The 17,651-nt window shown below is 42.1% G+C and overlaps 1 protein-coding gene across 2 annotated transcripts in view; it reads right to left on the bottom strand.

Annotated features, from left to right (window-relative positions):
* The window catches only part of NOX4 (NADPH oxidase 4), a 127,819-nt gene that overhangs the window by 12,009 nt on the left and 98,159 nt on the right, over positions 1 to 17,651 (bottom strand). For both annotated transcript variants that reach the window (XM_072993556.2, XM_072993558.2), the window contains 4 exons: positions 7,677 to 7,796; positions 4,150 to 4,258; positions 2,778 to 2,846; positions 274 to 374 (listed from right to left, as the gene is read on the bottom strand). In XM_072993556.2, coding sequence (XP_072849657.2) covers positions 274 to 374; positions 2,778 to 2,846; positions 4,150 to 4,258; positions 7,677 to 7,796 — 399 coding nt within the window. The remainder of the gene's footprint in view (positions 1 to 273; positions 375 to 2,777; positions 2,847 to 4,149; positions 4,259 to 7,676; positions 7,797 to 17,651) is intronic.

The raw sequence follows: 17,651 nt of genomic DNA, 5'->3' as shown, positions 1-17,651 counted from the left end.
CTGTTATGAAAATGTGCAAAACATCTCCTTCTGCTCCTAGCTGCCCAGAAGATGAACCATTCCGATTATGAAAGCTGACAGTTCCTTTGTTCAAGCCCCTGTTTCTCAGATGCAACTTATTAGATTACACCAACCATCAGGTAACTTTGGCATTAAATGATGACGTTAAGCCAAAAGTCATTCCCGCTACAACTGCGGTTTATTAAACTCGCCCGATTCCCACCGTTCAAAAAGCCTGCCACACAAGCTGGGCTGGGGGAAAATCTTACTTACTGTCTGTTGCACTTGGCGATTTCGTTAAAGAGAAGTTTCCAGCGAGGCCGCCCCATGAAAAGCCGGCGGTTGAGCACTCGGTATTTCTCTCCAATTATTTTCTGCAAGACAGCAAGAGACATTCCCTCTGCGGCACCTCGGAAATTGCTGAAGATCAATCACTGACCACTTGGCACATCAAATCTTATGTACACACCAAATGTCTTAGGGGAAGCTTAATGGGTTTCAGTTATCCCTGCCACAGCACTAGGATGTATGTGTGTTTGCTTATGCAGAACTGATCCTACCATTACGCACACTGGAGTACTTGTCTCAGGGGGCTGATCCTGGGAGGCAACAACAAAGGGAAGGGGGTGGGGAGAAGAATCACATTCCTTGTCTTGGACAACAAAACATCTTGGCCTGGGACTTCCAAGTTTTGTCCAATACTCCATCCACTACACACCACATCAGATCTCATTCTGGCACATTTCTTCCTGATATGAAACAGTCCAAAGGCTGCTACCTAGTGGTCACCCAGAAGAATGCAGATGGAAATGCAGATGTTACCCTGGGAGTTTCAGCCTTAGCCCAGGCTGAAAGGTTTTTTAAAAAGTTGCTCCACCTGCCATGGTGAGCTGGAATAGTTGGTGCAATTTTCTGGGCAACGCTGGAATTATTTGTTTGGCAGGGACCTGGAAGAGATGCTCTCTCTCAAATGATGAAAGATGTCTGCTTGTCATTACTACATGTTGTTCCTCACCTCTGTATCTTGCCTTTAGCATTATGTGCGCTGTGATTGGTTATTGTAAAGTAAACACAGGCTTAATTTGCATTTGGAATGCTAAGGCATGTAATTCCCAAGAAATCCCACGGTTACAATAATAAGATGGCAATATGCATTCCTCTTAAGATCTTGTTTGAGAAGATCTTAAGATCTTGCTTGAGAAGAAGCCATTGGAGGCCAGCTGACAGAACCTGGTAATGTCCTTACCTGATCGACCACTACCTGCATCATCATAGAGACAGTCTGGGTCAGGGTTTTCCTTCCTTATTTTTTTGCCATGACAGTTTTCAGATACCTTACAAAATATCCCTCCACAGTACAAACTCCATTTCCCCACAAACCTACTGAGATCAGAGAATTACTTTCTAAAAGCAATTAGTTACCATTATACTTCAAGGGCTCTCTTTAGAATTCCATTATTATCATAGTTACAATCTATTACATGCAAACACTTCGTCTTCTAGTTTCTCAAAAGTAACTAGAATACTTTTTTTTAAAAAAATTACTCTTTTAAAATGGCATCTATATGCTACAAGCTACTGTCCTGTACTATAAAATGCACTCTCCTACAACCCATCTCACTATTGCCTGAATAATTCACGAGAGAGCACAAGGCAGTAGCACGAGCCAGCACTTGAAGTATGGAATATTCCCACTTTACCACCCTGCTGTACCTAAAAGGAACTAATAAGTTACATTTACATTGTAAAAGGAATAAAGATATCCCACATTTTATACAGTAATACACAGTACAACACAGCCCCATTTAGCGCTAATTTGTTATAGCACACAGGCTTGGGCTGAAGTTTTGTAGCACTCAGTAAATCCTCAGGCTACCTGACAGAGGTAGACTGGACGTCTGGAAGACCCGGGGTCTAGACTAACTGCCACACTGGAAGTAGATTGGGCTTCCAGAACTCCTCTTATATGGTATAATGTTAAAATGAGCCAGCTAAGTGCTGAGTTAGGGTTCCATTATCTTGGAATGCACCCTGAATGCTAAGAGAGGTATTACTGTACAGGAAAGCTTCTGAATATGGTTTAAGGTAAAGGTAAAGGTTCCCCTTGACAATTTTTGTCCAGTCGTGTTCGACTCTAGGGGGCGGTGCTCATCCCCGTTTCCAAGCCATAGAGCCAGCGTTTGTCCGAAGACAATCTTCCGTGGTCACGTGGCCAGTGCAACTTAGACACGGAACGCTGTGACCTTCCCACCGAAGTGGTCCCTATTTATCTAGTTGCATTTGCATGCTTTCGAACCACTAGGTTGGCGGGAGCTGGGACAAGCGACGGGAGCTCATTCCGTCACGTGGATTCGATCTTACGACTGCTTGGTCTTCTGACCCTGCAGCACAGGCTTCTGCGGTTTATCCCGCAGCGCTACCACATCCCTGAATATGGTTTAGGGAGCTGTTTTTCTCTAGCACTATGTTTTCAATTAAACTATATTTTTGATTGTTTTCTGTCTCTGAAGAAGCTACTTGGATGAGTAGTGAAATGTTTCAGCCTAATAAGAAAGAAGTCCAGTTGCCATGACTCAACTTCCAGATTGTTTTCTATCGTGTCTATAATTTAATTTCAAGTTAAATCTTTGACCCTGTTTTGTCTTTTGACTGCAGGATTTATTCATTATAGCTGTGAGCTATTGAATCCAATGAAATCAATCAGTAAAACCTCCATTATTGTAAATAGGAATGAATTAAGATTTACTACTTATTCGTAGTTCCCACGCTCTGCCTACCTGGATCCCGTGTGTTCGACTAAGATACAGCTGGATATTGATAAAGTCTGGTCGGTTTTCTTGCCAGAGCTGAGATTATTGAGCATCACCAGAAGGAGGAGGAGGAGGAGGAGGAGGAGGAGGAGGAGGAGGAAGAGTGGGAGAAGAAAAATACATTAAATGAACCTGTACATCTTTTCTTAAGTAGGAACAAAGATATTATTGCTAAATCCCCCAGAAGAGATGACTCTTCTAATCCATCATGTTTCCATGTTACCCATTAGGCTTACACATGTATTATCTCTCTTCTGATTAAGCTAAAATGTGCAGTTGAAGAATTGGGAGTGGATAACATTTAATGCTGATTATAGTTTACAGACAGAAAAAAGTCACTTGTCTAAGATTGTGTATTAGTCTGTTTGCATATTTCTGCATTAACTACTTAAAGGACAAAGAAGGAAATATGTGTCTATTGTTCCATTACTTTAAGTATTTTCACCGTTTTAGCCAGTTTTTTCCAAGAAATTTGCTTTACAGTAAGAGATGTTCACTTTCCTGTGGCTGGGTGTAGCACCAAGCAAAACCACCGTACTATTGTAACAGTAGTAAGAACAACAGTTTTGCACTGATATTGTACAAACATGTACATATTGATCAGCAATACCTATTTCTAAAGTTGAAGTTACCAGAACTGGCCACTAGAGGAACCAGAGAGCAAGTCATGTACAGTGATGCCTTGCAAGAAGAAAATAATTTGTTCCGCGAGTCGTTTCGTATTGCGAAAATTTCATCTTGCAAAGCGTGGTTTCCCATAGGAATGCATTGAAATTTAATTAATGCATTCCTATTCATCCTGTGAAGCACGGCCATAGAAAAATTTGTCTTGCAAGTCACCAAAAAATATATCACAAGATGCTTTCGTCTTGTGAGTTTTTCATTGCGTGAGGCATTCGTCTTGCAAGGCATCACTGTATATCATTTGCAAGAGAAATATAGTTCTATGATGTCATTACCAGAACTGGCCACTAGACAGAGCCAAAGGCCATGCTATGTAGTATAGTGTTTGCTATAATCTGCAGTTTTTCAGCATCCACTGGGGTGGTGGAACTGATCCTCCGCACATATGGGGCCCTACTGTACTTGCATCTGTATACATAAGCAATAGGATTTTGGTCATCTAGTAGCTTGTCACCAGATGGGCTAGGGAGAAATTTAATAAATACATAATAAATAAACAGATCAGCTCACAACCAAGCGCCACAGACTTCGGACCACCTGGGTTCAGAAAGAGCTGAAGGGCCCAACCGGCAGCCTTTACAAGGTTTTAACAAAAGGACTGAGGATCTCTCAGACACACCAACAGAGCAGTCCCGCCAGGCCCAGCCCCGCGTACCTTGTCGTGCAATTGGCAGAGCAGATCAGCAAACCAGCAGAATGACTGGACGTCCCTGCACACCCATATGAAGTAAAGCCTCCTTAGCTTGTAGCCTTCCCAGCCATCACTTCACATCCAGGTCATGTTGGAGGGAGGAAATCAGAAATAACAACCCTTTAAAAATCACACACTGGTTACTAAGCCCAGTTGCAATTTCAGATTTCAGCAGTTCACGTAGGTAAGGCTAATGCACAGGAAACAGTATGAATTACTCCACTTTTCGAAAGCCACCTTTAACGCTAGCACTTTTAAAAAGCTACTTTGCATGGAGAAGTATGATTTACTCAGCTATCAAGTACAGTAGCGGGAGCCCATCTACTGGTGGGTAAGAAATACATTTATGTTTGTTTTGGATGCAAATGTATCCGAATTTGTGAATTCTTCCATACTTGAGACAAAAAGAATTGAAGATGCAAGAGAAAGTGGAATGCAATAGGTTTTTTTTTGTGGTAACATTTGCTGTTCAGAGGTGCAGATGTGAAACTGCAACCACATCTTCTGAGCAGCAAAAGCAGGTTGTGGCACAGAGGCAGTTGCAATGTTTATCTGTAGCAATTGGTAGTCAATAGCTAAGAAACGGCAATGCTTTCTTGCAGCATCCCATGTGGGGCAGATATAAGGGAGGAGGAAGACTCACTTGGACTTTAAGCCCTTTCTCTCTGCACTAACCATGTGGTTCTCAAACTAGGACCACCAGAGGTTCTTGGAATGCAATTCCCAGAAGTCTTCACCATTTGCTGCGCTGGCTAGGATTTCTGGGAGTTGCAGTCCAAGAACATCTGAGGACCCCAGTTTGAAACCCACTTGCTTTAACCCGCCCCAGAAAAGGTCTACCCCAGAAAACCTCAGCTCAGACAAAAACAACTTAATTTCTCTAACTTTGGGTCTCCAGATGTTCTTGGACTACAACTCCCAGAAATCCTGGCCAGCATAGCTAGCATGGCGAAGGGTTCTGGGAGTTTTAGTCTAAGACCATCTGGAGACCCAGGGGTGGAAACCCTAGCTCTAAACAGTCTTGTGGCACCTTATGGACGACACAGTTTTATTTGGCCTAAGCCTTCACAAGGATCTCTCAGATCAGAAGGGTGGCCAACAAAGAAATGTAAAGGTAAATGAATAAAAGCCAAGAAAGAATAAAACACACAAAATGCAGAAAGCTTTGGTTCCATAAGGAGAATCAGAAAATAGAGACTGTTAAAATGAATAGGCAAATACAGTGGTGTCTCGCATAACGAGCGCCCTGTTTAACGACGAATCTGCATAGAGATGCGGATTTTGCGATCGCAAAAGCGATCGCATTGCATTGTTCTTAATAGGCAAACATCACATTGCGATGATCGGTAAGCGTTTCGCTTACCGATCTTCGCATTGTAATGTTTTTAAACAGCTGATCGGCAGTTCCAAAATGGCTGCCGGGTGAAGAAAATGGCCGCCTGCAGCGTTTTTGCGCAGTTTCCTTGCTTACCGGGGCGGCGAAAATGGCGGCCGTATGGAGGATCTTTGCATAATGGTAAGTTTTCCCCCCAATAGGAACGCATTAAACAGGGTTTAATGCGTTCCTATGGGGGTTTTTGCCCCGTATAGCGACGATTCCAGATAGCGACGATTTATCTGGAACGGATTATCGTCGCTATGCGGGGCACCACTGTATGTGCAACAGGAAGAAGAATTTACTGGATGAAAAACCTGGGAGACTATTTTAGATACAATGCAATGTAATTGTTTCGAAGGGCAGCATTCCAAGGTCAGGAGAGCCGTGATGGTGCCCAGCCTCCAGCAGAAGAGGAACAACAACAAGGAGAAAGGAAACCACTCTCCTGGACTACGACTCACTGAAATGAGCTTCAACCATGACAGCTTAGAATAAATAAAACCACTGGGGGGGGGGCGTTTTGGGGCATTCATGATTCATCTCCGCCATTCAGCATCTCTCAAAGGCTTCCCCAGGATGGAAGAGATCCTGGGAGGGGCTATACTGGAAATGTTAATTCCCCCTAAATGGCTGCAGATGAAGACGGCATCATAGTTGCGCAACATAAAGTTGTGCAACAGGATTCCAGCCTAGAGAGGTTAATTTCAAGGGAATTTTGTCATCTCCTTTGGAGACACAGACGAAAGGTAGAGTTATGTAGCTCAATGGTTCCCCACTTTGGCTCCTCAAATGTTCTTGGACTACAACATCCAGAAATCCTGGCCAGCACAGCTAGTGGGGAAGGTTTCTGGGAGTTTTAGTCCAAGAACCTCTGGGGACCCAAGGTTGGGAACCACTGATGTAGATGAAAGCTTGGCAGACCCCTTGACAATGCCAATCTGGCCTGACTCTTAACTGAAGGAGAGCCAAAGAATGTGTAATTGCATTAGCAGATGCTAATCCCATCTTCTGTTAGCCCTGCTCTTTTCCTTACTTTCCTTCTATTACTCTCATATACACTCTTGGAACTTAAGCTAGTAAGCCCTTTGGCAAATAAAGCTCTCCTTATTGCAGAGTTTAATATTACCTAGAGCTTGGAAGCGAAAACTTACCCAAAAAAAAGATAGAGAGAATTCATTCATTTTCACAACCATCAAGATAGAATTTAATTACATTATGAAATGTAATTAAATGTATTTAATTACATTATGAAATGTAATTAAATTTAGCTTGTGGTAAATTCATGAGGGGTAGCATAATTCTTTCTGTGGTGTAACTGTAGCTGTAAAGTTGCTTTTAGAGAACCAGGTTGGAGTCATGAAAATAGTGGTTTGATTAAGTTGTTTTCTGTGTGCAAGGTAGACTGTCGCTGGGGTGGGAGAATTGGCTTTTCAGCACATTCTTTTGTGTTGATTCCTGTTTCGTTGCTACAATTCTGACTTTGTAGCATCCAGAAGTTTTTGAAAAGCAACTCAAAAGCTAACAATGACTGAGCTACTTTGCGGAAAACAGTAACTGTTTGTTTTCCGTCTTGTTGGATTTTGTTTATTGTTCACTATGGAAACATTTTATATTTATCTGCGTATTTTATGTGTATTTTATTCATGCTGTAAGCTGCCTAGAGTGGTCGTGATTGACCAGATAGGCGGGATATTAAATAAATAAATAAATAAATAAATAAATAAATAAATAAATAAATAAATAAATAAATAAATAAATAAATAAATAAATAAATAAATAAATAAATAAATAAATAAACAAACAAACAAACAAACAAACAAACAAACAAATAAATAACTGTAGAAATACCCTGGAAATTGAAACAATGCAGTGAAATAACTACATTGTTGATGCTCTAGGACCATAATTACTTTTAAAAGCAGCTTTTTCAAGCTCTGATATTATGGAGACCCTCTTCAAAAGCTCGTGTTATAAAAAACCAAGTTTTCCTAAAATCGTGGCCCATTCTCTTGACCATTCCACTGCCGTAAAGCATATCTGGGAGAGGGAGGAGAAACCTATAAATCTTGGGAGCAGGACTGGAAGAAGGTTTGACTTGATGAGGCTTACATACAGCAGGGTGTTGAGGACAGATGCAAATGGAGTCACTCCAATGCCTCCAGCCACACAGAGGCTAACCTCGTAATTGAAGGATTCTTCAAAGGGGCTCCCAAAGGGACCGTCTACGTATAGCCTAGGGGTAAAATAAGAAGCAAGAAATGTTATCACTGCTGATAAGGTGTCACAGTTCAAACACATGAATGTTTCACAAAGCGACCCTAAGCCCCAAATCAGCTGGTTGCATGGGCTTTCTAAGGGGCTCTTTTTGGCCCTGGTCTTCCAGCAATGGAGAGATGGCCAACAGTTAGGTTTAGCAGGGAGACTATCCATTCAGCGCTTGGAGCTGTTACTTCTTTTGAACCACAACACCAAGAATTTACTCAAGGAACAGTTGCAAGCTCTTTAACCCAGGGACCTTCTTGACAGCAAAAGCTGAGAAATATTTTGGTGAAGACAAGACTTGAAAACTATAAAACAGTAATTATTAATTGTTATGAAATTTCCGCATCCCATCTAAACTATTTCCATGTCCCGCTGGTGGTGTGGATACCAACAACTGAGAAACATGTGTGCAGGAGATTCTATTAGATAGACTATCCATTCTGCTCCTTGTTGAGGCCAGCTGCACCACTGAAAGCTGAGCATTTACCACTGTATCTAAATAAGGAGCAGAAAGCACTACAAAGCTGCTTCTCCACGCCTTCTGTGTTGAACTGCTATCCCCTCTTCCTTGCCTTCTCTCCCTCCACACCTGCTATTAGGAGTCATAAAAGCACAGCAAGCAGTGACAAGTGTGGTTGGTTCACCCATCTTCCTGCAAACATCTGTGGTAAAGGAAGAGAACACTCAGCTTCGACTTAGTTGGCGTTTTCTTCAAGGACTGTCTTTCCAGTTCTACTTAATTTTCCACAGTGAGAAAGGGCACCGATAAAACTCCCAGTTATTTTGCACAGTCTAAAGGCTAGGGGACTGGGGAGGGCAGAGAGAAGGAGAATACTTTATCTTTCTCCTAACATTAAAAATGGGGAGAAGCCATTGAAGCTGAATGATCGGAGATTGTGAACAGAGAAAATAAAAGGACACCGACAGACAAAACAGAGTCAAGCTGCTACCATGTTGCTCGGTTTTCTGTCCACTAGGCTCTGGAAAGAATGTACAGTAAAACAAATAAATGCATCCTTTAAGAACAGATTAGAAGCCATTTTTAAAAAAACTACAGTGGTGCCTCACTTTACAATTGCCCTGCATTATGACGCACCCGCTTCACGATGATCGCAAAACGATGGTCTAAATGGGGGAATTTCGCTTTGCGATGATCGGTTCTCTGCTTTGGGAACCGATTCTTCGCAAAATGATGATTTTTCAACAGTGTTTTCAAAATGGCCACCGGGTAAATAAAATGGCTCCCCGCTGTGTTTAGGGACAGATTCCTTGCTATACAGGCAGAGAACATGGCTGCTGTATGGAGGATCTTCGCTGGACGGTGAGCTTTAAGCCCACTGGGCATTTTATTTTTGCTTTATAATGTTTTCTCTTAACGGCGATTTTCCTGGAACGGATTATCGCTGTTAAGCGAGGCACCACTGTATTTTTGGAAACCAGTTTTAAAAACCAAAGGTAAACATTTCGGCTACTGCTGGAAGCTTGAGAGAATGGAGTGAGCTTCACATCCCTCAGAAGGAACTGCCACAACGAAGGTCCTGCTATAGGAGAATGCCTGCTGGGGTTGTGAACTTCAGAACAGATCCTCCTCTGAAGATCTCAGATTTTGGACAGGCTGACAGGAAAGGAGGGAGTCCTTCAGATATCCCAACCATGACTTTGAATTTAGGTCAGGGGCAAGTTATGAGCCAGTGCCAAATGGTTTCTACATTTTGTACTGACTTTGACCCACATGTCCTCCTTGTGAATTTTCTATGGTATCTGGTTAGCCACTGGAAGCTGAACCTTATCCACCAGAGAACTTAATGGCTGAAATCCTGTTGCTTAACATAGCAAGTCACATTACAGTAGGGTACTGAATCAGTGGTAAATTTGAATGATTTGGTAAATCAAATCCTCTGTAAATTACATGGATTGAAATGGGGTTGCTTTAGTTCTGACTTACTTTATCAAAGTAAGCTGCGAAAAGAGTAGGTCCTTTTGAATCAATGGAATGTATGGAGGAGTTGACTCATAAGTTCAATGGGCCTACTCTAGTGCAATTTACTGTGCTTAGAAACAGGATTTCAGCTACTACGTTCCTAACAGTTCTAGTTAGCTTTGTGTCATGTCTACCAAAATATGACTAAGTTTTGTTCTGATTTGCTACATGGCTATAATGGCCTTGCTTTGAGTGGTTTCTGCTTCACTATAATCTGATTGTAGATATTTTTTTTCCTTTCAACATCTTTCTTCAAAGCAAGCAATTGCCTGTAGGATTTTCCACTCCTTGACTGTATTTCTTCTTCTTCTTCATTTTCTTTTATACATGTCAGTGCCTTTAGGATATTTATTGGTATGATGTCTAAGTTATAATGAAGATGACTTCATAAAACCCAGCGGAATTAATTTGTCTCAGACTTCATTTCCAAATAACCAGATGAATTATATTTTAATATGCATTTTTTTTTTAAAATTATACATATTTCTTTCTGCAGAGAAAGAAAAGTTTCTTAGGCAAAGAGCAAATTCCCCTCCTGTAGATCTCAGTGTTTTTAAAATTCTCTTTTATTTATTTATTTATTGGACTTATATACCGCCCCATAGTGCTACAAGCACTCTCTGGGCGGTTTACAATTTTAATTATACAGGCTACACATTGCCCCCCCAGCAAGCTGGGTACTCATTTTACTACTTTTAGTCAGAATTAGATATTTTCTTCGGATCTTTTGCTTACTTTTTAATTTGCAAGAGAGAAATACAGATTTGTTCAGTTAAAAACTAGCCAGCAGGACCTTTAACACCTCTTCAAGAAGTTCTCCAGAGATTAATTTGTACAGATTTTATTTCTTGTTGAAATGAATGAATAGGGGCGGGGGAGCCTTTATGCTTCTTACAGGATCAGTTTGAACTAGAAAATAGTTGGTGCCTTTAGGTTAAAAAAAAAGAGGAACTACTCTGATTTGAATATTGAGGTTAAATACACATGAGCAATCTATTTCGCTTTCGTTCAGTTTTCATTTCTGCAATGTGCTTTGTCTCGCTTCCCTATCAATTTTGCATTTTAAAAAAACACACCAAAAGTCTGTGTGGAACGTTGTAGCAGTGTTCCCGAGGAAGTTTTCGTTTAGTCGTTTAGTCGTGTCTGACTCTTCGTGACCCCATGGACCAGAGCACACCAGGCCCTCCTATCTTCTACTGCCTCCCGGAGTTGGGTCAAATTCATGTTGGTTGCTTCGCAGACACTGTCCAGCCATCTCATCCTTGGTCATCCCCTTCTCCTCTTGCCATCACACTTTCCCAACATCAGGGTCTTTTCCAGGGAGTCTTTTCTTCTCATTAGATGGCCAAAGTACTGGAGCCTCAGCTTCAGGATCTGTCCTTCCAATGAACACTCAGGGTTGATTTCCTTTAGCATTGATAGGTTTGCTCTCCTTGCTGTCCAGGGGATTCTCAAGAGTCTCCTCCAGCACCACAATTCAAAGGCATCAATTCTTCGGCGGTCTGCTTTCTTTATGATCCAGCTCTCACTTCCATACATCACGACAGGAAAAACCATAGCTTTGACTATTCGGACTTTTGTTGGCAAGGTGATGTCTCTGCTTTTTAACATGCTTTGCACTCTCTTCTTTCACCCTCATTACAAGATTCTTTAATTCCTCCTCACTTTCTGCCATCAGAGTGGTGTCATCTGCATATCGGAGGTTGTTGATATTTCTTCCAGCAATCCTAATTCCGGCTTGGGATTCCTCCAGTCCAGCCTTCCGCATGATGTATTCTGCATATAAGTTGAATAAGCTGGGAGACAATATACAGCCTTGTCGTACTCCTTTCCCAATTTTGAACCAATCAGTTGTTCCATATCCAGTTCTAACTGTTGCTTCCTGTCCCACAAATAGGTTTCTCAGTAGATAGATAAGGTGGTCAGGCACTCCCATTTCTTTAAGAACTTGCCATAGTTTGTTGTGGTCCACACAGTCAAAGGCTTTTGCATAGTCAATGAAGCAGAAGTAGATGTTTTTCTGGAACTCTCTGGCTTTCTCCATAATCCAGCGCAAGTTAGCAATTTGGTCTCGAGTGCCTCTGCCTCTTCGGAATCCAGCTTGTACTTCTGGGAGTTCTCGGTCCACATACTGCTGAAGCCTACCTTGTAGGATTTTGAGCATAACCTTGCTAGCGTGTGAAATGAGTGCAATTGTGCGGCAGTTGGAGCATTCTTTGGCACTGCCTTTCTTTGGGATTGGGATGTAGACTGATCGAAGGGATAATGCATATTAAAATACTTGGGAGACAGGTTTCAACTTCTTGCTCAATCACAGTCCTATTCCGTCATCACTGAACAGAGTTATTCATGAATTTTTTATTTCTTAAATTTATATACTACCCCATTAATGCAATGCCCTATTCTGGTCAGTTTTGTATTGCATTAGGCATCCTTCAGTCTCAAGAGACTATGGTAACGTGATCTATATGGAGGACTTGGAACAGCATCTAGTGTGGCTGAGGAGGCCAATTTGAGAGTGACCATCCCTTCCACACTGAAGACAAATCCAATCTGTCCCCTGTCCAGCTCCCTCGTTTTGCTGGTTTCGGGACTGCCTCTTTGCCTCGGCCTGCTGTACAAGTGTCTCTTCAAGATGGGAGAAGCCATGATGCACCGCCTGCCTCCAGGCTGAATGCTCAGATGTCAGAGTTTCCCATCTGTTGAGGTCTATTCCTAAGGCCTTCAGATCCCACTTGCAGATATCCTTGTATCGCAGCTGTGGTCTCCCTCTGGGGCGATTTCCTTGCACGAATTCTCCATACAGGAGATCTTTTGGAATCCGACCATCAGCCATTCTTACGACATGCCAAGCCAACATAGACGTCGCTGTTTCAGTAATTATACATGCTAAAAATTCCAACTTGTTCTAGGACTACTCTATTTGGAACTTTGTCCTGCCAGGTGATACCAAAAACGCATCTGAGGCAACGCATATGGAACGTGTTCAGCTTCTTCTCCTGCCATGCACAAAGGGTCCAGGATTCACTGCAGTACAGGAGTGTGCTCAGGACACAGGCTCTATAGACCTGGATCTTGGCATATGTCGTCAGCTTCTTATCAAGCCATACTATCTTTGTGAGTCTTGAGAACATGGTAGCTGCTTTGCCAATGCATTTATCCAGCTCAACATCTAGAGAGAGGGTGTCAGAGATGGTTGAGCCAAGGTACACAAAGTCATAAATAACCTCCAATTCTTGTGTGGAGATGGTAATAGAGGGAGATGAGTCCAAGCCCTGGCCCATGACTTGTGTTTTCTTCAGGCTGATTGTTAGTCCAAAGTCTTGGCAGGCCTTGCTAAAACGATTCATGAGTTGTTGGAGGTCTTCAGCAGAGTGGGCAACAATGGCTGCATCTTCTGCAAAGAGGAAGTCCTGCATGCATTTCAGTTGGACCTTGGTCCTCGCTCTCAATCTAGAGAGATTAAAGAGCTTTCTGTCTGATCTAGTCTGGAGATAGACACCTTCTGTTGCAGTTCCAAAGGCGTGCTTCAGCATGACAGCAAAAAAGATCCCAAAAAGGGTTGGTGCCAGGACACAGCCCAGTTTACAACAAGAATAAATAAAACGTATATTGTTCAAACTATAAATACACCAGGAAGAAGTTAAAAACAATTGATAAACAGAACACCTCAGACCAATAGCACCTGTTCTCAGAGAGAGAGAGAGCAGTTCTAGAGGCCCAGAATCAAGTAGGGTCAGTGTGGAAGCCCTCCCTGAAGAGCAGCATGTTAAGGTGCCTTCTGAACATTAACAGAGAGGGGGGCCAGGCGTCGCTCCACTGGGAGCTGGTTCCATAAAGTTGGTGCCACCACGAAGAAGGCCAGATCTCTTGTGGAAGGCCTACAAGCCTCCCTCAGAATAGCTACCTGGAGGAGCATGGCCTGAGGTAGCAAGGGGGCGGGGGAGTGCGTAGTTTCACACACACCCATCACCGTTGTCACTTTTTCAGTGTCAGCATGAGCAAGAACCCTGTAAAACCTTGGTTCAGCCATCAGGGAGATCTTCTGCAATACTGACATGTTTCCAATCTATCTTCAGTTACTTTAATAAACAAGCCAAACCTATTCTCAGTTCTGCCTTGGCTCTAAACTGGTTTTAATCTGAGATTTCTCCTTCTCTTCAGACTCTTTGCCTCCTCTTTTGGGTGTACAATACACAACCACAGCCATGCAATGTCTGTCCAGTTCTAACTAGAAGACAAAATGCAGGATCAGCCATACTTTGTTTTGTGGCTCCTCCAGAATTTCAAGGCTCCGTTATAGACGAGGCAAAGTTTTCATCCCAGACATTGCCTTTTCTGTAAAAAGGGAGGTCAGTTCACAGGGCACCTCGTAATGATTAATACGTGTGGAAAAATGCTTCCCCTATCATATGGAGTTTTCCTCCTTTTTCCTCTTTTGCTTAGAAATACAGGAGCCAAAGACCTATGCTTCAGTCTGACTGTCATCCCTCAACAAGCTAGGCCCTGCTCTCTGCTCAGAGGCTGGAGTCAGCCCATTTGTTTTATCTTTCCATACAGCAACAAATCCAAGCCTCCAATTAATGTAGAGTTCCAGCCATCCTTTCCCAGACAACCACAGCAGAGCCGGATAAGACACTATAAAAGCCAGCAGTCAACAGTGAGGGTGAGAGAATACAACCCATGGATACGTCTGCAATTTATTCTTTACTCAGATCCTCGTTTTGCCAGGCTTTCCATTTCATCTCACATCCCTATCATTGTGTATTTGCAATTTTACTTTAAGAAAACATGTATTTAAAAAGTGTGCTTTATTTACTTCTTTTACTTTCGCCCAATATAAGCATTTTGTGCTTTGCCCTGATATAAGTATTTCTATACAGACCTCTTCCTATTGTACATGCTTGGCAAATAATGTTCCTTAATACTGTGGCTGAAACCTTATTGGTATAATTTAAACCATGTAAGACTGAAATTGTTATCAGCAATAGCGGTTCTTTTTTTAAAAAAATAAAACATATCTGACATCTGTCCCAAAACCTCTAAGCCCCCCATAATCTCTTTCATTGTTAGGAGCCTGTAAGAGATGTGGGATGAGAGGGGAATGTTTTTAATTAACAAAAATTGAGTTTATCAGTGGCAGTGATATCCAGTAATTAAAATCTTACCCCTGAATCAGGAAAGGCGTTTTTTTACTTGTTTCATTTCTGAAAAATCGCCAATGCTGATGACATCATGAGCCTTACACAACATAAGTTAGACCAACAGGATTTTATTCATTAAACAACAGACAGGCCAAAATCCTATTAGTTATCTCCTCTGGCATCACTGTAAATCTCATCAGTGAATTGCTGCAAGTTGAGAAGTCAGCGTTGGCATTTGCTTTTGCCTGCCGATCTGGCAACACACAACAGGCAAACACCCACACTGACTTGTTAATGTGTTATAATTTGCCAATGAGATTTATGAACACTGTTCTCTTTGACAGAAATCCTGTTGCACAACCACAGGTGCATGATGTGAAACGGCAGAAGGTGTAGAAAAAAATTTCAGTGGGCCAGGATATCCACGAAGCGCTTCTGCAGGTATGTCACAGCACAGCCCCATGCAGGAATTTTTTGTCCTCTCTTGTTCTCCCCAGAGCAACCCCAATGCCATTTTCACCTCCAGAAATGATAACTTTGAATGAAAATAATGTACAACTCCCAATCTTTCTTCCAAACCCCATTCCCTAAAAATCCAAAAGTAAGTTTTTGATGTACGTTTAATTTTTTTGCCCTCAGTTTCCTGTTGCAGTGGGGCCTGGTAGACCATGTCCTTTTGATTTCACTGCACGGATGGACGGACCGGCCTGTGCTACACTGAATAATTTCTTGTTTAAAAATGCTTTAATCTATTTTTAATTTCCACATACGACAGATTAAGGAAAGAAAACATCTCACAAGGAATCCTAAGTAGTTCGGTATGGCCAGGCCGGTAGCCTGATACTTCATCCTTCTTAGACTCATTCTTTTTATTTATTTATTTATTTATTTATTTATTTATTTATTTATTTATTTATTTATTTATTTATTTATTTATTTATTTATTCATTCATTCATTCATTCATTCATTCATTCATTCATTCATTAAATTTATACCCCGCCCTTCTAGACCATGTCTACTCGGGGCGGCTTACAACATAAAAATCAATATAATATATATATATATAATCATTAAAAAATACAGTTACTATATTAATTAAAACAATTAATTTAAGAAAAAAAATACCAAGATGGGTAAGATAAGGAAAGAAGAAATAAAAAGACTTAGTTGACTGGAGGGAAGGCCTGCCTAAATAGCCAAGTTTTTAATTGTCTTTTAAAAACACCTAGTGAGGGTGCCAGTCAAATTTCTGTTGGGAGGGCGTTCCACAGCCGAGGGGCCACCGCCGAGAAGGCCCGGTTTCTAGTTTTTTCCTTCCGAGCCTCTCTCGGCGTCAGACCCCTCAGCCGTCCCTGCTGGCTATGGGGGGTGATTCGGGTAGATCTGGGTAGGAGAAGACAATCTGCCAAATATTGAGGTCCCAAACCGTTGTAATGTGGGGTGGGGGGGGCACCTTTCTTCCTGGCAGCCTTTAAATCTCCAAACTCTTCATCGTGTTGATCTCCACAGAAAGGACTCAAGGTCTCGGCGGTTAGACACTCTCTGGAACAGCTTTGGCACCTCATTTCGTTGGCTGCCACTGTTTCCTCCACAGCTGCTGACTGCCTTCCCCAGCTGTTAGCTGTCCAGCCTTTCTCCCTGTGCGTTTGATATGTATGTTATATATATATTAAAAAAGCATTCCTCTTTAAGGTGGAACAACTAGAAGGCTACAAAGTACCATTAATGTAGGATCTCGAGGGGGAGTTGGGGTAAAGGTAACAAAGAGGCTTTCGTAGGTACACAAGTTCATATTAGCTACATGGCAGTTTCTCATTTGTTTGCCATATATATTAATTTTCTACCATCGCTGCTAGAGCTCTCCATACTGATGGCCTGCATTTTGCTGCTTTATTAATATCCTTTGAAAAAAAGGGTTTAAATCTTACCTTTCATGTCCTGCTTTCCCTATCTAAAGAATTTCCTTTTCTCCAATTCCTTCCCAACACAACCTGATAATCACTTTAGAACTGCAGAGCCGGAAGGGACCCCAAAGATCATCCAGCCCAACCCCTGTTAAGAAGGCACAGTGAGGAATTGAACTCCCAACCTCTTCCTCCAGATCTATCCCGTTCTAGGAAGAGCCCAATTTTTAAAGCCCAGGAAAACTTATACCACAGAGGGCCAAGGGTCCTCCTCTTGCACACATCTGCGTCTCCCAATCCATCAGATCTAATTGGCATTAATTTTTTTAATGGGCTTTAAAGATTCCCTTGGATTCTCCCGGGGATTTGGGAGGTCATTTCGCCATATTCTACTTCCTGGCATCCTTGAGCTCCTCTATTGTCTCAAATGTGTTTGGTAAGATTTTTTTTAAAAAAAAAATTATGACTATGGAGGAGATAGCATTACTGGTCTGCAAAACAGCCCTCTTTAAAGGGGAAAAAGAGAGATGGGTATAATGCAGGAACGGGTGCGGGCGTTGGCGATCCAGGAGGCAGGGAGGTCTAGCCTTTTGTTCTCTGAAGGTTGTCCACAGGCTTTACGTAGAAGTGTAGTTTTTGTTCCGGTTTACAGACCGGGGCAGCTTTGCATGCCTGAAAATTGCTGCACTGGGCGAGCTGGGAAAATTTAACCCTGCACTTTATGTACTTTGCTCTGACCCTGCCTTCTACCTTTGGATCCACTCCGTAGAGGAAGATAAGAGTCCCTCGGACTCTG

This window comes from Pogona vitticeps, chromosome 3, assembly GCF_051106095.1.
Source record: "Pogona vitticeps strain Pit_001003342236 chromosome 3, PviZW2.1, whole genome shotgun sequence".
NCBI classification, from domain to species: Eukaryota; Metazoa; Chordata; class Lepidosauria; order Squamata; family Agamidae; genus Pogona; species Pogona vitticeps.
The sequence above is the reverse complement of the archived record's forward strand: the minus strand, read 5'-3'. Positions and strand labels throughout refer to the sequence as shown.